Raw genomic sequence first — 21,006 nt, forward strand, 5'->3', positions numbered from 1 at the left:
TCTGCCTACCCCTATGTCTTCAAGGTTTTTACCTACTTTCTCTTCCAATAGATTTAGTGTTTGTATCCCTTTTCTTAAATGTGGAAAATTTGACGTTACACATATTGGTTTGATACATGGCACCAGAAAAACTTTGTTCTTATGTGGTGAAATTTCTTTACTCTTAATTATCCCATATAGGTATTTTTAAGCACCTGGAAGATACTTATCAGATTGTTTGCAGTGAACTTTTTAAAAGGGAGCATTCTAATAGAATGGCTAAATAAGTGTTAATCTGTTCATGCCATAGAAGCAGTGTGCTATGAAGAAGTGAGCTTGACCAGTGTGTTCTGTGTTAATGTGCACTACACTGTTGCATTAAGATGGAGAGTAGTGTGATTCTCCTTGCATTTTATACCTGTACAGCACACACACATGCTGTGTCTGCCTGCCTCTGAGGCTCCCCTGCCAGTATTTCAGGAAGAAATCACAAGAAACTAAATTCTGGTCACTGGCTGACTTGGGAAGATATAAACTTTTATTATGTTTTATTACTTTCTATTGTGAAGTGTTAAGAGGATAAATGTTTTAAGTGTATTTAGGAGTAAAGAAATTAGGGCTCCAATTTTTACTTTCTTACAAAGAAGAAATATAAATTTTAAAAGGAAAGGAAATAAAACTTTTAGAAGAAAATCGGTATTTGACGTACCCAGGTAATTTTAATAATATGTGTGTATTTTTATCAAAGGAAGATTCTATTTATTTTCTAATGTTTTTCAGATTTATTTTTTTAGAACTTGTTATTGTAGAAAAATTTAAAATTATATAAAAAAGAGAATGTAAAAGTCTGTGAATCTGTCAACCAGCTTCCGTAGTTATCAACCAACCTGCTATCAAGATAATGTTTGAATCCCTAGCGTCCTACAAAGGTGACCAATTATCTTTTCTTAAAAAGGTTATTTTGTATTCACAGATTTAGATAAGATTTATATTTCGGTCATTTGCAGTTTGGTTTTATAGATGCTCAGGTTACCCCTTCTCTAACCGTTGTGTACTCTTCAAGTTTTGAGACCCTTGGTGTGATTCCTTCCACTTTCACTGCTTTCTGCATGGCAGAATGTTTCAGGCTCGTCTTGCACATCTCCTGCCTCAGACTGGAAATGCCTTCCTCTGGAGAGGCCTGCTTCCCACTGAGCAGTGATGTGTAGGCCCTAGCCTGAACACGGGCCCCTCACCTCTGCTGAGGTGGTGTCGTTTCTAGGCTACTTCAATGAGCATAGCTGGGACTTTTTTTCCCTGAGAATTTAGGAGCTCACCCTGAAAATTCTAATTCAGATGTACATTGTAACATTCTTGTTACACTTAACACTTGTGTCTTACTTGGATTTGCATGTCATTCACTTAATTATTTGCTATTTTATGTATACAGAATATTTTAAGAGTACAGATGTGTGTGTTTCCTAACAACAGAGCAGGTTATACTTTTTCTTCATGTTTCTGCAGGTGTTTCTGTTTTTATAGTATATCCCAGTACAGACGTGCAGTCACATTTCTTGTTTTACTTTTCAGAGTTCGCCTTTGTCTGGTTTTACTGCCAGGTTCACATACACATTCATCTGTTTAATCTTACTTTTTGTGAATTACTCCTTTACATTTAAATTTTTAAAAATTATGTAAACTTTTGGCGCGAAAGAAAATGTATAAAGACAAAGTATTCTCTGAGAAAGCTAGTGTCTTTTCCTCTTTTAGAGAACCAATTAGAATTTTTTATAGGTTTCCCTTCCACTTGAAAAATGCAGGCAAAAATGCATGAGTTTGTATCCCCTCTCTACAGTTACTACATTTTTTCTGTACCTTTTATTCTTTGTATTCTTGACATTGCTCCATAGCATGCAGGGGAATTATTTTTATTTCAGCTGTATAGTTTTAATGATTGTATGAATGTATAGTTTAACCTATTGTAGGTTAGTATTTATATGTCCTTTATTTTTTGAAAAGGCTGACATACTTGATCTTTTTGAAGTGTAAATGCACATTAACCTAATAACTCACGGTTATATGTTTGATTTCTGTAGTTATCATCAAATCCTGCAACCCAGTGGTATTTAGTTTTTACAACTACCTTCGAACACATCCTTTGCTTATTCGAAGAAACCTGGCCTCCCCCGAAGGAACTTTGGCAACTTTAGGTCTGAAAACTGAGAAAAACTTTGCTGATAAGATCAACCTCATTGAAAGAAAATTATTCTTTACCACTGCAAATGCTCATTTTAAAGTTGGATGCCCAGTTTTAGCTCTGGAGGTACTTTCTAAAATTCCCAAAGTAACCAAAGTGTCTGCCTTATCTGCAAAAAAGGACCAGGCTGGCTTTGTTTCTAAAACGATGGGTGGTGGACCTTCAGAACCCGAGGCTGTGAGTAGTGGCAGTGCGAGTGCTGGCCCCGACTGGTCAAGCATGACCTCGTCACAGTTCGACTGGAGCCAGCCTGTTGCTGAGGTTGATGAGGAACAGCTTACTCTTGACTGGGGTGAAGATCACGACAGTGCCTTAGAAGAGGACGAAGATGCTGCTGGCTTAGTGATGAAGAGCTCAGGTGCCAGGGAGAAGGATGCAGGGGAAGGTGAGAGGGCCCCAGCACTTGTCACGTCCCTGACCCCTCAGGAGGAGGATGCTCCTGACTGCGACACTGAAGTGGATGTGATTGCTGAACAGCTAAAGTTCAGAGCTTGTTTAAAGATCCTTATGACGGAACTAAGAACTTTGGCTACAGGGTATGAAGTAGATGGAGGGAAGCTCAGGTTTCAGCTCTATAACTGGCTTGAAAAGGAAATTGCTGCCTTGCATGAGATATGTAATCATGAAGCAGTTGTTAAAGAATACTCCAGCAAAATGTGTTCCAAGGTAGACAGTGATCTTCTGAACCAGGAGGCAGCGGTGGACAGACCAGATGTTGGATCCTATGAGCGTCACCAGATGGAAAGACGGAGGCTGCAGGCTAAACGAGAGCACGCTGAGCGACGGAAGCTGTGGTTGCAGAGAAACCAGGATCTCCTCAGAGTGTTTCTTAGTTACTGCAGCCTTCACGGGGCCCAGGGAGGCGGCCTGGCTTCCGTAAGAATGGAGCTCAAATTTTTGCTACAGGAGTCACAGCAGGTATGGACATCTTTTGTCTTCAATTTTGGCTATTTTAGTAATTTCAGTAGGTCTTCCAGTTAGAACTGTAAAATGCTTTATGCGTTGATCTATTTGTAGGAAGCAAGTATTTGTATTCTGTATTCTGTGTAGTTTTTTGTGTTCTGGTCAGGAGAAGTGTGGTTAAGAGCGAGGAGCCCAGCTCTCCCGTCTGTCCTCTGTGTCCAGCAGTGTCTGGTATGCACTGGCTGCTCAGGAAGCTTGTGTAGAGCCTGTTGCTTTTACTCCAGAGTTTATTTCCAGTACTTTCTCAGCTGTTTTCACTATTTTGGTGTTTTTTGCTTTGTTTTATTTTGTTTTTTTTTGAGACAGGGTCTCACTGTAGCCCAGGCTGGCCTTGAACTCATGGCGATCCTTCTTCCTGCCTCAGCTGCCTGAGTGCTGGGATTACAGGAGGGCGCCACCGTGCCCAGTGTTTCCACTATTTTAGACAACTAATTGTCACCTGCAGGAAACCACGGTGAAGCAACTCCAGTCTCCGCTGCCACTGCCTACGACCCTGCCGCTGCTGTCAGCAAGCATTGCAGCCACAAAGACAGTCATAGCGAACCCGGTGCTGTACTTGAATAACCACGTCCATGACATCCTCTACACCATTGTGCAGATGAAGACGCCGCCTCATCCCAGTGTTGAGGACGTGAAGGTAAGATGTGTGATCGCCTGACACTGTGCTTGCTGCGTGAGGAGGTGCATGTACTGTGCTTGTGCAGCCTCCTGTTTGAACTCAGAGGAGATATCTCCCCGTGCTACTATACGCTCCCTTTTTATTTCCCATCAAGTTAGGACTGGCCGGTGAATGTCATTTAGAAGTGTGTGGTCTTTTTTCTGAAAAAGTTGTCTTCCTTTAAGATTGATGGATTATTTTGGTAATAAAACTAATATTGTGGATAGTATTCTTGCCACTTTCATCCTTTAGATCTACTTATATTCCTTTTGTTCCCCTAAGTGAGCCACTAAATTGGAAATCCTTATGACTCTGTTTCCATGCCAGGATGCTGTGAAAATAAGGTGAGGAGGACCTGGGAGAACCAGGGCTGATCAGAAATGGTTCCAGAGAAAGTGTCCTTACTACTGTTTCCGTAGTGGTTGCGTATTGTGGAGGCTGCGCAGAAGTTAGGGGCAGTCAGAGTTGCTACCCCAAATTCAACCTGTACAGAACCACTCATGGGCACCTGTGCCCAGAACTTATACATTCCCGAAGCTTGAGAGAGCTGGGCAGGATGTGGAGGGTTGGTGAGACGTGTTCACTGTGCATGCCCACATGTGTTTGTGCTGAGCTTTCTCCAGCACATCCAGCTAGTTTTTAAAAATTTCTTTTGTGTGACAGGTATGTGTGATCTCTGTATTCCTCTGAAGGACTCAAGATTTACTGGTTACATCAACTAGTAGAGACTTCTCTGTAATGCTCTGCATGAGTTAATCTTTCAGCAGAGATTACTTAAATTGTTTGTTAGATGGAGGTGAACATGTGGAAGAGAACATGTATAAAATGTATAGGTTCTATGTTTCTAGCTCATAGAAATGTGGATAAGGCTTTCAGCATATGAAACTATTTCTAAAGTCCCTTCAAATTTTAAGATTTTATGAGTCCAAAAATACTGATTCAGTATGACATTTCAGATGTGGTTTTTTGTATTATATAGAGTTTTTAAACTTTAGAAATGCAACAACTTAAGAATTTTTGGCAAGGAGGGTTTCTTAAGGCTAACCTAAATAAAGGCTCTGAAAATTTTGTATTTACTTGCTTTCATGTTTTTTGTTTGCTTTTGCACATTACTGCTTAACCTAGTTAGTAGCCGAGGACAAGTCCCAGAAGCCTCAGTGTGCTGCTTTGCTTGGGGCCTGGTGAACAGCAGGCTCACAGTAAGCAAAGGCTTGATTCCAGTGGGTTCGGATCAGTCAGATTTGCTGTGGGCGTTTATATAAAGATGGCGTGTGTTGTTTTAGAAGGTTTAAAGCAGCTAGTAGTCTCTTATAGGACCTAGTCTTATTTGTGATGTTGCTGGTTTCCTATTTTCTAATTTTTAAGATATCATGTATAAAAATGTTAGTATAAAATGTAATTGTGGCTGTTTTGGTTTTAGGTGCACACACTTCATTCACTAGCAGCATCACTTTCTGCATCAATTTACCAAGCTTTATGTGACAGTCATAGCTACAGGTAAAAACAAAAATTGCCAAATAGTGTATAGTATTTATATAGTGAAAACCTCAGGCCATTCCAGAGTTTTACTAGGGTTCTAGCTCCTGTGGACTGAAAAATCCTCAAGTATAACTGACTTACATACTTTAATAGATTAGCTAGAACTACAAAGAAAATACTTAAAGTATTTGCTTAGCTTACTTGTCATCCAGTAACAATGGAAAAACATAGAAAATAACAAATAATAAATTTTATTACCGTATTTTTTTGGTTTACTACCAGAAAAGTTTACTTTCCAAAACAATTTATATCAAGAAATTTTCTAACTTTTCTCCTTAGGAATCATTCCTGTGTTTATTGGATTGTTTAAATGGTCTTCAAATGAGACAAAAAAAAAGTCTTGAAAAATGAAAAAATACATTCCAAAAATTGAATTACTAAAATAAATTTTACTTGCCCATTTATATGTGATGTAAAAGTCTTTGAAGTGATATCAGTTAAAAAGAATGGTTTGTATTTTTATAGTTGTTAAATCACCTCATCCTTCTAGCTTTGCTAGGGCAGTGTAAGTTGTAAGAAATCTGCTGACTTGGAAAGATGAACCAGATTTAAATGAAGTATATTAATGAAAAAATTAATAGATATGTATTAATATGAAATTTATATTAAAATGTCTCTTTTTCTTATAAATTTAGCATTTTGCGGGAGCATTTGATGTTCAGTTTGATATTGAATAAGGAGTTGCTCTTTCAAAGTGGCCCATTCTCTGATTTTTTACCTTGGTTAGACCATGTGTAAATAAGTTCAGAGATTTGGAAATGTGAGGGAAAAAAAGGTTAATTTGGTTGGCGCAGTCACCTAAATGATCACAGATAACTTGCTTGGTATTAGTCACTGGTTAAAATTAAGGTACTGAATGAGAATTCAGATACCTTGTTTTCAGATGTATGTTCCAGTCATTTGGCAGATTAATTTGCAATAGCTTAGCTTTACCTTGTGCTTTTGTATTTCCTCCAGTTCTACACTGATAGTCCCTTTGGCTAGAGAAGTAAATTCTTAGGGGTGATTGGCTTTAGATTTGGATATTTCCACAATATCATTCTCTAGATTTTAGCTCAGGGTTAAGTTCACAAACTTTGCAGATTTAAGAAGGGCAACAAACTAGTGCCCTGAAACTTTCTGCCTACTATATCCTAAACCAACAGTAGTCTCCTTACCTGAGATTTTTTTTAAAAAATGCAAATAGTAAAGATTTTAAGGTATTAGGTAGCTTCTGGAAAATAAGTGATTAACTGTCATCTGCCCAATATAGTAAAATTTGATATAACAACTATCAGTAAACATTTGTAACTGATTTCAAGAACTTTCTGAAACAAATTTTCATTAGAAAATTAAATTCAGTGTGAGGATTTCTGTTTTTTTTAAATAATCGTGTAAAGTAGGTGAGATGGGTGAGGTGCAGTGCTCAGGAGCTCTTGTAGAATGGCAAGTAACTGGGCCTGTTGGACCTCGCAGCCAGCCGGAAGGGAGTCAGTTCACAGGAATGGCTTACCAGGGGCTGCTTCTAAGTGATCGCCGGAGACTAAGGACAGAAAGCATCGAAGAACATGCAACACCAAACTCATCTCCTGCTCAGTGGCCCGGTGAGAATTTGCTTCCTTGTTTTTCGTTCCTCCTGTAAATCTTCTATTTAATAATTCTCCCCTGTAATATTGTTGGGGATGGGAGGAATCCTGCTGGGGATTGAACCCAGGAGAACTTCATCACTGAGCTATATCCCCATCCCTTTTTTTACTTACTTGTTTGTTTTGTTTTTTTGAGACAGGGTTTGACTGTGTAACCCAGGCTGGTTTTGAATTTGAGTTGATCCTCTTGCCTCAGCCTCCTGAATGCTGGGATTACAGCGTGTGCCGCCACACCCAGCTTTGCTTTTTGAGATAGGGTTTTGCTGAATTGTCTAGGCTGAGCTCAAACTTGTAATTCTGTCTGAGCTTCCCAAGTACCCTGGCATTGTGGGTATGCTCCAGCATGCCCAGCTTGGAAATACTTTTTTTTTTTCAGAAGGTACTCACCAGTTTCCTGTTTGTTGTTCTTCGTAGATTTGGTGAATTATTTTTTGGTTTTCTTTTTAAATCTTGTTTCCTCTATGGATTAGAAGTTTTTAAGTAGTATTGTATTGACTGATAACTCTAAAGTTAAGGCTTCAAAAACCGACTGTGTCAACCACATAAAAGTTTGACATTCTTAATAGGGTGAACGCATCATCTCCTTTATCTTTAGAAATCTGGACTAGAGTCTTAGCAGTGTCACATAGTTTCCCAAATTGAGCAGTGGAAATCCAGTCACTTTCAGAATGTGAACGTCTCTAGCAGGGTGCCAGGGACCATCTGCCTTTCTCTGGTTAGTCCTCTCTCTCACTGTACATCAGCTACTTCAGATTCTCCTCTCTCCTTTGCATCCTACAGTTTGAAGTTATTTTAAGCATAGATTTCTAGAAACATACTAGTTTAACTCCTTATTTTGAAATAATTTTAGACATTACAAAAATATTGCAGAAATAATTTGTGTAACTTTCATCCAGATTCCCCAAATGGGATTAAGTTACAGACAGGATATCCTTTTCTGTCCAGATGTTTTGGTGTGTTTTTCCTAAAAACACACATTCTCTTATATAACCACAGCATAATTACCAAATCTAATGCTCTGGCATTGGTGTATTACTGTCTTCTAGTCTTTTTTAACTTTCTCCAGTTGTCCCACTAACGTCCTTTTTATGCTCCATGTAGTATTTAGCTCTAGGGTCTCTTGAGTCTCCTTGGATGATAAGTTTCCTTTTGTTTGCCTTTCATGACTTCTACACTTTCAAAGAATATTGGCTGGCCAGTTCCGCTTTTTTTAGGCTATCTCCCAGCTTCTCTGATTTTTTTCTTACTGTTAAGAAGTCAGGCTATGTATTTTTGCCAGGGAAACCACAAGAAGATGTGTCCTTCCCAGTGGGCGGTACGGGTGGGCACATGGTGTCTTGTCCCCAGCAGGTGTGCTGTTAGCTCTGGTCGGTGTCATGTCTCTGCCAGGGCCTCCTTTACAAGGTTACCCTACTCTCCTTTATCATTAATTGGAGCCTTGAAGAGATCATCAGAGACTCTGGAAAGTATCAAATATGCACACCCAGTGAGGGTTCCTGCCCAAATCAGACACCACTGTAGGGTGACAAGTGTTGATTTTCTGTCCTTTTGCTGAAATTTTACTGCAAAGCTTTCCCTTCTTCCCTTTTGATTCACGTATTTATGATATCAGTACTCACGAGTAGATTCTTACTTTACTTTATAGGTTATAATTCCTTCCTACCATTGTTTATTTTGTTGCCCAAGCTAGGAAAATACTTATTTCGTAGGATAGAAATGTGGGCTCCTGGTTCCACTGCCTGTTTGGATTGTTCCCTTTGGTGCTTTATGAACATGAGGTGATTCTTACGGCCCCTCTCACCTCGCAGGTGTGAGCTCGCTCATCAACTTGCTGAGTTCAGCCCAGGATGAAGACCAGCCGAGGCTGAACGTGCTGCTGTGCGAAGCTGTGGTTGCTGTTTACTTGAGCTTGCTGATCCACGCTCTTGCCACGAACTCTTCCAACGAGCTCTTCCGGCTCGCAGCCCACCCATTAAACAGCCGGATGTGGGCTGCCGTCTTTGGTGGGGGTGCGAAACTTGTTGTGAAGCCTCGAAGACAGTCAGAAAATATCTCAGGTAGGACAGGTTCAATGCCAGTGCTGACCATAAATGCACATAATTTCCAATCTTAGGGTGTTCTTAATGTTTTAGGAGTTTTACCTGGAATCAGGGATGATAAAGGTGTAAGTAATCACTTTTTCTAGGACAGTAAAATTACTACACCCATGTTAGAATAAAAATACAATTGGCTACTTTTTTACAGAAGTAACATTTTTTAGGTTGACCAAGGCAGGACATGTTTGAGGAGGGTAAGAAATGAGTGGAAAGGTGAGAAGACATTGTTCAGGCATGAGGTCACGGAACAGGTTAGTTTGTTAGGGAAAGGAGATTTGAATAGATCTCAGTCTTTCCAGGGCTTCTAGCAGTAGCTGTCTTAGTTACTTTTCTCTCATTGCTGAGATGAAATATCAGACAACCAAAATTAAGGAAAGAAAGTTTATTTAGTTCACAGTTCCTGGAGGTTTCAGTCCATAATCAGCTGTCCCTAAAACAGGGTGGTATTGGGTTAATAATTTCCCTTAGTTATTGCAGGCTGCTCAGGTCCGCAGTCTCCCAAATGAGTGTACAGCAAAGGCTAAATAAGAAGAGGCGAACGGAATGATTTCAGGAGGATCAAAACCCTATCACAATTCGAGATTCTTTTAGGGCTAAGACCAAGACCTTGTCTGGGTGGCTTATATTTATTTAGTTATCAGAAGAAGGGAGGAGTGTATTCAAGAAGGGTGGAACCACTCAAGGACTTCTCCAAGTAAGGTGTTAAGTTAATCCACCCAGGAGTGACATGCCTGAGGCTAGTCTTTATCTAGTTGAGATCGGATCCAGGGGTCCTTGGCTGTGATCTTGTCTTGTCCTTCGAGGCTTTTTGGCTTCATCACCCCTTCAGTGTTTAGTGGGATCAGTGACTCACAGAGGTTCACTTACTATGAGTCTGCCATTTCCAGACAAGGAGCCTGGACCTTGGACAGATTCACAAGTGAACATGAAAAGCCAATTGGTTCATTTAAGTCCTGCTCAGGTCTGTTTCATAGTGGTCTCCATCAGGGTGACATGGCACAGGGGCAAGTTCAAGGCAGCAGAAAAACAAAAGGAATAAGAACAAAAGGGATGGGGAAGCAAGCCTCTTTTCCTCGTTAACCTTGTGTGCTGGCTCTCCACCCACACCCTCTCCCTATCTTTCCCTTACACAGGCTTGGGATGTTTACAAAGTAAGAACCCTGGCCCTCTGCTGAGCCACTTAGTTAACCTTCTAAACTTCTCAAGTTGACATAGTGTATCAGCTGTAACATGTTTACGGGATAGCTGTTCCAGCCACCAAAGATGGCTTTCTGTATTCCATTGTGTGTGTGGGTGTGTGCATGTTTTCTTCCCTTCTGGTCAGTAATACACTTTGCATCCTGCTTTTCACCTTGGTGCTAAAATGTAGAAAACATCTTAACTCCTCTACAGCAGTTTGGGCTATGCAGGTTCCAGCCTCCATCCTTGCTGTGGCCCAAGGTCAAGTTGAAGAAGCAGGTCCTGTGTGTGGTCTTCGTTTTCCTACTGCAAGGTCCCTTCTCTATCTGAATGTTGTGGGGTTTTGTTGATGACCCGCCTGTGGGGTTTTGTTGATGACCCGCCGGGTCACTGTGCTGTAAACCTCCCAGGTGCGTTCATGTTTGCATTCTCATTCGCTGCACACCTGCCGGACGCCAGGCCACAAGGCAGGCTTGGGAGGTGGGAAAGCAGGAAGCAGGACAGCACCCACACCCTCAGGAAGCCATGTCTGCTGAGGAAGACACTCAGGAGGCAGCAGACATAGAGGGCTTTAGTCACCGTGAGAACTGTGGGGAGAGTGGAGCAGGGTCAGGGAAGACAGGTGGGGCCAGGCCCATTTGGTCGGGAGCCCAACACCATGTCTGATGAGGGCGCGTGCTGAGCAGAGCCGGGGGCAGGAGACGATGCGGCATCAGCGTTGGGGCAGAGCTTCCCTGACACGTGGAGCCATGCACGCAGAGGCCCTGGCGTCAGGCTGCAGTTGGCCTTTCCAGGACCCTCAAGGAGGCCTCGAGGTTCTTGTGAGTGGGGTGCAAGGTCACTTAGGCTTCTGCGGATCGTGATAAAGACTTCAGTTGTTGCTCTAAAGAGAGAGAAGAAACTGCCTGAAGGTCTTAGAGGCACGATCCAATTTAGGTTTTCAAAGGGACCGCTTAGGCACTTGGGGAAGAAAAACTGCAAAAAGAATAAAAATAGAGATCCTTGCTGGGCCTTCTTCTGACTGACCACTCAGAGGTGAGCCTGGGTATCCAGGGGCCAAATGAGGGAGTCCCCTCGCCTGCAGATGAATGGATGCTGGCTCGTGCTACAACTGCACGGGCCTGGGAGAGACCAGGCCGGGTAAAGAAACAAGGCCCAGCAGGCCACGTGCTGTGTAACTCTGCTCATGTGAAGGCTAGAATGGGCGGCTAGGTGACAGCAGACTGGAGGCCGAGAGGGTTACTCAGTAGCCTGGGCTCCCGCTCGGGGTGGACAGAGGTGGCATTGCCACCACAGATGCACCAGGTGCCCCTGAGCACACACAGAAATGGCTGGGTGTGTTGTGTGAGTTCACCTCAGTTCAAAATACTTTAAGAGGAGCAGTCAGAGGCAGTGGGATGGGTCTTGTTGTGGACAGAGTGGGAGTCAGTGGCTGATGGGTTTGTCTGCGTGCTGGCCCCTGGTGCGGGTAGCACCTCCATTCTTTTGAGCCCCTCATACTTACCTGTCCACTGTCCCTCTCGGGCCTTCCTGGGTTGGAGGTCGAGGAGTGGCACGACCTCAGGTTGATCAGGTGGCTTCTCTGGGGTTGATCAGGTGGGCACTGCCGGTGCCGTGCAGTTCCTGAAAGCTGTACTGCAGTGGCTCCAGGACTTACCACTGTCACTGCCCGTCTCCTGGGCCACACAGGAGCTGGGCTTCACACCTACCCCGCCCTCCTCTGGCCACTTGGTGCTGTCTTCCTCAGTTCCCACCGTGGTTCGGTCCTTGGAAACACGTCTGTGCCCTGCCACCTCTTTCTTGTGCCACATAGCCTGATGTCACCCTGTGGTGTCTTTGACACTTCCTGCGTATCCATTTGTTCCCCATGTTTTATGTAGAACTGTGATAATCCGGATAGGCTGGGCACACACCTACGTCCTTGCTGTGACCACTGGGACGCAGGTGCTGTAACTAGTTTAGAAGCATAGGTGTAAGGAATTTAGACTAAAACATGAAGGGAGAGGATGAGAAGAAGTCTGAGTTAAAGGCACAGAACAGGAACTGACTCTGAAACACCTTTCTGCAGCACCTCCTCTGCCCTCTGAAGACGTGGACAAGCACCGCAGGAGGTTCAACATGCGGATGCTGGTCCCCGGGCGTCCGGTGAAGGACGCCACCCCACCGCCGGTGCCTGCAGAGAGGCCATCCTACAGGGAGAAGTTCATCCCTCCCGAGCTCAGCATGTGGGATTACTTTGTTGCCAAGGTACACAGTGGAGTGCAGGCTCCCCATCGCATGTCTGTGTCACAGAAGGGCTGGCAGTGGTGGGAATCACCGCTGTCTAGACATTGAGTCTAACTGCACAGTTGTGGTGCTCTTGGGGCTGAGACAGGGACGCCGGGAGCATGGATGACACATGAGACTTGTTACAGTCAGATGCTTCCATCGAGTGCACAGACCAGAGTCCGTGTGCAGCACGGAACCAGCTTGCTGTGACAGAACCGCCTGGCAGTGCGCTGGCCCTGAGCAGCGTACGCTGTCTGGATGCAGTGCTCCCCTGCCCCTGCCGCTCGAATTTAATGTGTCTCTTTACCATCACGAAAGCACCTGGAATCTTTAGTGTGAATGACAGCGACATTAAGATTGGTAAATGGCATCGGGTGTGGCGCTGTGTGGAGTCCTAGCACTGGGAGACTGAGGCAGGAGAATCAGAATTTCGAATCCAGCCTGGGCAACTTAGACCTTGCCTCTAAATAAAAGTGTGCTGGGATATAGGTCATTATGAAGGCTCTGAGTTCACTCCCCACCCTATACTGGGAAAAAAAAAGGTTTGCAAATGGTGACATGCCAGTTTATTTTTCATTTTCCAAAAACATTTCCTCCTGATTAATAAAGGGTTTTTGGAAATTTGGAAAATGCCAAAAAGTATAAAGAAGGAAAATACAATCTATCCATGGATAATTGTTAACTGCTTCATAGTCTTTCTTCAGTTAACATTGCAAGGTAAGAAATTCCACATGCTATTAGAAACTTGGTCAGACATTGTGGCTTGCACTTACCATCCTAGTACTTTGGGAGGATAAGGTAGATAGATCACAAATTTGAGACCAGCTGGGCAGCTTAGGGGAAACTCTGTTTTAAAATATGAACATTGCCAGTGCAAAGGCCCTGGGTTCAATCCTCAGTACCAAAACAAACACCTGCATAGCTGTCATTAAAAAACAAAAATTACAAACTAGGCACGGTGCATCCCGCAATTTCAGTGTTCTGGGAGGCTTAAGTAGGAGGTTCACAAGTTCAAGCCTAGCCCTGGCAACTTAGTAAGACCCTGTCTCAAAAAATAAAAAAATAAGGCCGGGGATATAGCTCAGTGGCACAAGTGCCTGCCTGGCAGGTGCAAGGTCCTGAGTTCGATTCCTGATACCAAAAATAAATAAATAAAATAAAATAAAATAAAAAAATAAGAAAGACTGGGGATATAGTTCAGTGTGACGGCCTTGGGCTCAGTCCCTAGTACCACCACCAAGAATTGCAAGAGCCGTGTTAGGGAAAACCTTAAACATACATGGAGTGCAGGAGCTGGAACAGCAGCGCCCACCTCTTGTCCGCCATCTGGTTTCAGAAGTCATCATCTCGTGGACAGTCATGCTTCACTACTTCTGCTCCCTGTTGGTGGCAGTGGAGGACAGCGCGGGATTCACTCATGAATATTTCTGGGTGTGTGTGTGTGTGTGTGTGTATTTGCCACTGAGGATTGACCCTAGGGCCTCACGGAGCTGTGCCATCAGCCCCTTTTAGCTAGTTTGAGACAGGATCTTGCTGTTTTGAGACAGCTGCCAGAGTGGGCTTGAACTTTCTAGTCTCCTGCCGCAGCCTCCCATGCTGAGATCGTAGGCATGCACCACCACACCTAGTTTGTGTTTTTTTTTTTTAAAGGATTTTAACAGAATTACACTAATGTTATCTGTCTCTCTCACACACACACTTCCACTCTATCAGGTATCCCAGACAGTGTTCACGTGCTCCCTTGTATCTTAAATGTTTTTGTGTAGTGGTTTGCCCAAATCAGGATCCAAAGTGATGCATACAAATGGGCTAGTATGACATAGGTCTCCCTTGATCTTTTCCACCACCATCTTTTTCATTAAATTGACTTTCTCTTATTTTTGTCCCAAAAGAATTTGTCCTGTCGCATCTCTCAGTGAATGCTGGTGGCATCTCTGTGGCTCTGAACACCTCCTTCAAGCCCAGTGTTTCTGAGAGGCGCAGGTTAAATGGGAGTTGTCCCTCCCCGCTGGAAGCGCTATCCTGGAGTTGTGCCTCATCAGTTCTTGTCTCCACGGGGGCTTTTGATCTTGCCCCGTGGTCTCGTCCCTCCCTGCTGTTCATTCTCTGGGATGTGTCCCTTCGTCACTGTTTGGTTCCCTCCAGCACGTGTGGGTGGGAAAGGCAAGAGCAAGAGCAGTGATTCTAAACTGTGCTTCCTTTTTGCTTTTAGTTCTACACTAAGCTGATAGTCTAGCGTCCTTTTGGGAGATCAGTGATGTTGGTTTTGTTTGGAGCACTGCTGTACTCTCAGGCTGTACACATGGCACTCTAGTTGCCAGCAGTGTCACTTGAACATGAGCCTGATCGCCCCATCGCAGGGGGCCCCTGTGTGCTGGCTCCCGGGGCTGGGAGGCTCCCAGCGGGGCACTGCCTTACTTCCTGGTGTAAGGTGCTCACCCCATCAGGCGTGTCCTGCCCAGGGTGGGAGCTGCTGCTTCTCCAGAGAAGCTTTGCGTGGGAAACGCTGAGAAAGAGTCAGGGACATGGGTGCTGGTGGTGCTGGGGTGGTCCCTATTTCTAGGTGAGCACCCCTTACAGCCGTCACACAGCGGGTCAGTGGGGGGGATGGACACCGGTTTACCTAAGCAACATAGCTGTAGAATCTTTTCTATACCTCTGTTTCAATTTTCTTAGTTTTTCTTTTGATGTTTTATATTTTTCAATGTTGTTTTAGACTTTCTAATTTTTATTGCTGATATATAAGAAGAAAACTATTGATTTAAAAAAATTAATGTGTCTAGCTGCTAAGTTATTTTGTTGAACAGAGTTTTACCTGGTTATCTTGATGGTTGTAAGGCTGGTAACATCTGCAGAGAATGGTTAGAGTGATACCATTTAACATGTTCCATTTTAAGTCAGAATAAACACTATTTTAACATTTTGAAGAAGTAAGAATATATATTTTAAGAAAATTTAAAATATATATTTAAAAATAAAGAATATAATTGATATGTAAAATGTGTTTTATATGTTTATGAAGTTCTGCATATTTTTAAACTCACTTTGCCTTTTATTGCAGCCATTCCTTCCTTTGTCTGATAGTGGTGTCATCTACGACTCCGATGAAAGCGTTCACAGTGACGACGAAGATGACGATGCCTTTTTCTCAGACACACAGATACAGGAGCACCAAGACCCAAATTCCTATAGGTAAATGAGGCATTTTTTTGCTTTTGTAGAACATCCTGATGTTAACTAATTTTAGCTAACGTTTTCATCATGGATTTATATAAAAACTGACATTATTTGCAGGTTAGGAATTCTGCACCGTTAAGGTAAAATTTCTAAAAAGTAAAAATATTTTCTTCACATCCAGTTTCAAAGAATTTCACACATATTATAAACACTAATATTTTTAGTGAGAAAAACCTTGAAACTTATCATTGTTGTTAGATCTTGTGTGACTGTGAAAAATGCTTTTCTACTTGGTTGCAGGTTCCATGTAGTAGTAAGTTTGGTGTATGTTGCACATCTTTTATTTTTCAAAGACTACAGAGTTGTTGTCTTAGTTACTTTCTTATTATTGGGACAAAATACCCAGCACCCACAAATTAAATGAAAGATTTATTTTGGCTTGAGGTTTGTAGAGGTTTCAGTCAACGATCAGTTATCTCCAAGGCAGAGGGGCTTGGCGGAGGGGGATTGCTCATGGCATGGCAGGCAAGCAGCAGCAGCAATCAAGGGAGGAGGTGGGACACAGACCCTTCTAGGCTGGGCCCAGTGACCCATGTCATCCCGTGGGCTTCACCTCCCAACATCACGCCCAGCTGTAAACCCATCAGTGGACTCACCTGATGTCAAGCGCTTGTGATCCAGTCACCTCCGAAGCCCCACCTACAAGCAGGAGCTGTGAGGGGGCACCTGGATAGAGCCCTGATGGATACCATAGGGGTGCTGTAGTTAGGCAGCCTTTCTTTTGGGTTGGAGATCGAGTTAAAACAGTTGGCAGGGAGCATTACTGTGCTGCTCTCACAACTTCAGTTTTTCAGTTAATGAGCATTTTGTTTTGGCTCTTATGAACAGCTGGGCTCTTCTGCATCTGACAATGGTGAAACTAGTGCTTCATAATGTCAAGAATTTCTTTCCCATTGCTGGACTGGAATTCTCTGGTGAGTTTGGAATTTGAAAATTAATGTTACTAAATATAAGTTACCATTAAGTTTTGGTTTTTACAGAGTCCGTATAAAAGGCCACTTGGTACGAAGTAAAATATCCAGTGTAGTCCTTTTAAGTCTTAATTATTATAGGCTCCAATCTGGTTTTAATCAGAGCAGCACCTCCGCGTGGAAGATTGGAAGAGCGGGAACCCAGAATAGGTACACTTCACATTTCTCAGCTCGTGTGAGCTGCCCTCCTGTTTTGTTGAAAGTATTAAGAATCCAAATAGTATTAGGTTAACATTTTCAGTTTTGTATTTTCAAAAGTCTTAGCTCTAAAAGTTCAGATTTTTATGAATATGTAAATGATCAATATTTTTTGGTAAAATGAAATGACATATTCTCTTATCTTTTAGAACTGCCTGTAACGTCACCATTGGGTATTGCTGTGATTAAAAACTTGGAGAACTGGGAGCAGATTCTGCAAGAGAAAATGGATCAGTTTGAAGGCCCACCCCCCAACTACATCAACACATACCCAACTGACCTTTCAGTAGGAGCTGGACCTGCTATTCTTCGAAATAAAGCAATGCTGGAACCCGAGAACACGCCATTCAAGTAAGAAAGCTCTCAGAATGTCGATGAGTGTATAGCTTGATTCAGTTTTCTTGAAAAAATGTGACAACAGCTTTCAAAGTATTCATAATTTTGAAGCCACAGTCAATTTTTAGCAGTACTCTCTAAGCAAAACACAAAAATCTAGGTAAAATTTATGTTTCCTAGAATTATGTTTTCTGTAATTCAATAGACATACTGCTTTTATATTCAGGAAGAGACCTTTCTTATCATCTGTATTACTTTCAAAACTCTTAGAGAAATTTTTTTAATAATCTTAATAATCTCCATGTACAAACAAGTAGTAGACACATTAAGGATTCTTAGCATTGTTTTGATATGCTACATGCCTGTCTTGATTCCTTTGGATAAGAAGCATGCTTTTTTTTTTTTTTTAATAATTTTAATTTAATATATGAAAATACAAAAATTGTGCATCTTCATGAGCAGATGTGATGTTTGAGTACCTGTGCACATTGTGTCATGTTTGAGTCAGGTTAAACAATGTCTTAGTTAGTTTCTGATTGCTGAGACAAAATACCCAAAACCTCCAAGTTAAGGGAGGGAAGGTTTATTTTGGCTCATAGTTTGTAGAGGTTTCAGTTCACAGTTGGCTGGCTCCAAGGCAAGATGGCACAGCAGAGGGGCATTGCGGAGGAGAAATAGTTTATGGTGGGCAGAAGGCAGCAAGCTACAAGTGACCAGCCAAGACCACAACTCTTTCTGTACCTTACCCAGGCTACCCACCCTTAGGGTATATAACCCTCACACCCTTAATCCAAGTGCCCTTCAGAAAGCCCCCCTGTGACCACATGAACCTTTAGGGGTATGTCTAGACACAGCCTAAGAAGCAGTGAGCAACACATGTGGGTTTTGAAGCAGCCAGGCATGAGCAGCACTGATGCTCACAAGCCTGAAAGAGGCGGGCTGCTGAGCTCTAGATGTTGGAGAAGCATTGTGACTCTTATTTCCTGATGGGCTTTCACCGATGGCCATCCTAAAGGGTCATTTTAAAAAAGAAGAGGTACAGATGCATCTGATACTTAGTACAACCAGTGCATTCAATGTAGGGAATTAATTACTATACAAAGGAGTGATTTTCAAGAGAACTAAAAACAATGACATAATTCATAAAATTTTGTTGAGCTCAGTGCTGTCTTCTTTGCAGTAGGTGATGCAGGGTTTAAAGCAAGTATGTGTGAGCGTGAAGCATGTTTCCTGTAGACTAGAATGGTGTGTCTTGTTTTGAGTAGGTCCCGGGATTCTTCTGCGCTCCCAGTCAAACGGCTGTGGCATTTCCTTGTTAAACAGGAAGTCCTCCAAGAGACATTCATCAGATACATCTTCACTAAGAAGAGGAAACAGAGTGAGGTACTTTGAGAAAAATACTTCAACATTTTTAAGTTAGTACTTGATTTACTTTGAAAATTTCTTTTTGGTTATAACTCATTTTAATGATCTTTCACACACCATGGCTAGTTGCCAGTTTACTAAATTGCAGTGCATTGCTTTTAAGACCAAATCCTATAGTTTTCATAGCAATGAAAAAATAAAGGTCCCTTGATAAATCACATATAATTAGGTAAAAGTTGGTCCTTCTTTTTTTTGAGACAGAGTTTTGTTATATAGTTCAGACTGTCCTTGATCTTTTTTTGATGGGCTGGGTACTGGGAATTGAACTCAGGACCGCATTCTTGCCAGGCAAGCACTGTGCCACTGAGCTGTATCCCCAACCCCAGACTGTCCTTGAATTCACTATGTAGCCCAGGCTGGCCTCAAACTCTTGGCGACCCTCCTGCCTCAGCCTCGCAAGTGCTGAGATTACAGGCATGCACCATAACACCTGGCTTGGTCCTTCTTTTTTAATTAAAACAGTAGCATGGCCCTTTAAAAGCAGTTAGGCTTGCTGTACTAGCATTTTAACATGAAAAATTTTAATTCTGTAACAGAATATGCTACAGAAATAGGAAGTGTGACTTGATTGTCTTTACGAAGCTAGGCAGAAGTTTGGTGTTGCACAGTGATTTTAAAACTAGTGAGTGGCGGTGTAAGACGAATCAGAATTTCGGCAGCTGGCTCCCCTCTCTCCCTTGGAAAGGTCTTTTCTGCGAGCACTGCAGGTGCTGGCTGAGGTAACAGGCTGTCACAGATGCAGTCTAGAAGAGAAAAATGAGTTCTGCTCCACTTAGAAGAGGGGCAGGTGCGGTAGAGTCCCTATGGCCAGTTCCCTGGCACCACGTGCAGAGCTGTGTCCCGGGTTTCCTGTGTCTACCACGCACCGCTCCCCGGAAGAGTAACTGGTCAGCCCTTGGCAACAGTTTTCGATTTTTGTATACTTTTTGATAAAAACAAAAGACCCTGCTGGTTTGAGATGACTAATGTAGGGTTTGTTAGGGAAAATCACAGAGCTGTACCATTTGTCTCTTTCATTTAAGCCACTGGATAAAGCATCTCCTGTGGTGATGCGGAATTTCCATAATAATATATAGAACCTAATAGATGAATTTAAAGTAAAAGGTATTTGCTCCTTAGGCCTGTCATTCACAGAAAGCCAGTTCATTGAAGGATCACTTTTCTGAGTGTTTAGTTCTTCAGATTATTAAACTAATGGTTTACCAGAAATATAGCTGTTGCTAAGGCTTGGAGCAGCTAAATTTGGCTGGCTTCATATAGCTTCGGCTGACTGCTGTGGGAGCCGCGTGTCTGGTTGTTTTGGGTGTCCTGAGTGAGGTCTGCACATACAACATTGAACAGTACGTGTCTGCTAAAAATTGTTTTCTTTAAGAAAACATGAAAAAATTAAAATGTAAAAAGATCGTAAGGCTTGAACTATGCAAATTTATTAAAGCTACCTATCAAAAAATGTGCTTTGTCTTAGTTGTCAGGATTTTGATAAAATTGGTAAATTTACATAGTTGATTAGTACAATTTGCAAACTAATCTTAAAAACATTTTAGCTCATTTTAAAAAACTACTTAAGATTCTTCTGAGGAAATACTGAAGTTTTAGGTATACTCATATTTTTCATCCTTGAGTATTTTAAAAATATTTTGCCAAACAAGGTTTTATGAAATGGATAAATGGTTCATAACATTTCTAACTCTGCCAGTTGAGGTACGGCAAGTAGGTTCTTGAGCATTTCTGCTTTCACCCAGGGAGCAGTCCTGACCTCTCGCTGCACTCTGTGCATGTCCTGGTCCGCTGGACCCACCAGGAATCCTGGGGCGCGGTCCGGGCCACGGCCCTTCCCCAGTGGGAAGAGCTCGGGGCTTCTGAGCTCCTTGTGATGCCCCTGTGACAGCAGGGACCTGTCCCTTTTTATGGCACATCACCAGCCGGGTGCAGGTTGACCCTGTGATCTCTTCCCATGCCTCCTGTTAGGCAGTTCCTCATATAGAGAGTGAATGAGCCTGTGATCAGGAAGAAAAGTAATTACTCAGATTATGAGGGACAGTGAGAGAATTCCCAGTGTTTTGATTTGTGTTTAGCAATAAATAATTTTTAGATTTTAAGTCAACCCCTGTAGGCTAGGAATCTGTGAGATATAGAGTGCGACGGCTCTTAAAGGCAGGTTTCATTTCCAGAGGTTAGTTTTATGAACTTTAACTAGTATACAGGTAGTTTTTATTTTAAAAGTAGCTTTGTTTTTGCGTCTATGCAATCATCACATTAATTTGCTCTTTTTGCTTTGTGTTTATCTGATGACATT

General features: G+C 42.4%; 1 protein-coding gene across 1 annotated transcript in view; it reads left to right on the plus strand.

Annotated features, from left to right (window-relative positions):
* Dmxl2 (Dmx-like 2) overlaps window positions 1-21,006 on the plus strand; it is a gene marked incomplete at its 5' end in the record, with an annotated part of 154,818 nt that overhangs the window by 124,050 nt on the left and 9,762 nt on the right. The window contains 10 exon segments of the mRNA XM_005376642.2: window positions 2,055-3,133; window positions 3,624-3,815; window positions 5,257-5,333; window positions 6,831-6,958; window positions 8,809-9,057; window positions 12,344-12,522; window positions 15,605-15,735; window positions 16,609-16,694; window positions 17,099-17,300; window positions 18,551-18,668. Of these exon segments, the coding sequence (XP_005376699.1) occupies window positions 2,055-3,133; window positions 3,624-3,815; window positions 5,257-5,333; window positions 6,831-6,958; window positions 8,809-9,057; window positions 12,344-12,522; window positions 15,605-15,735; window positions 16,609-16,694; window positions 17,099-17,300; window positions 18,551-18,668 (2,441 nt within the window).

The sequence above is a fragment of the Chinchilla lanigera genome, unplaced genomic scaffold (genome assembly GCF_000276665.1).
Source record: "Chinchilla lanigera isolate Chin_1 unplaced genomic scaffold, ChiLan1.0 scaffold00008, whole genome shotgun sequence".
NCBI lineage: Eukaryota > Metazoa > Chordata > Mammalia > Rodentia > Chinchillidae > Chinchilla > Chinchilla lanigera.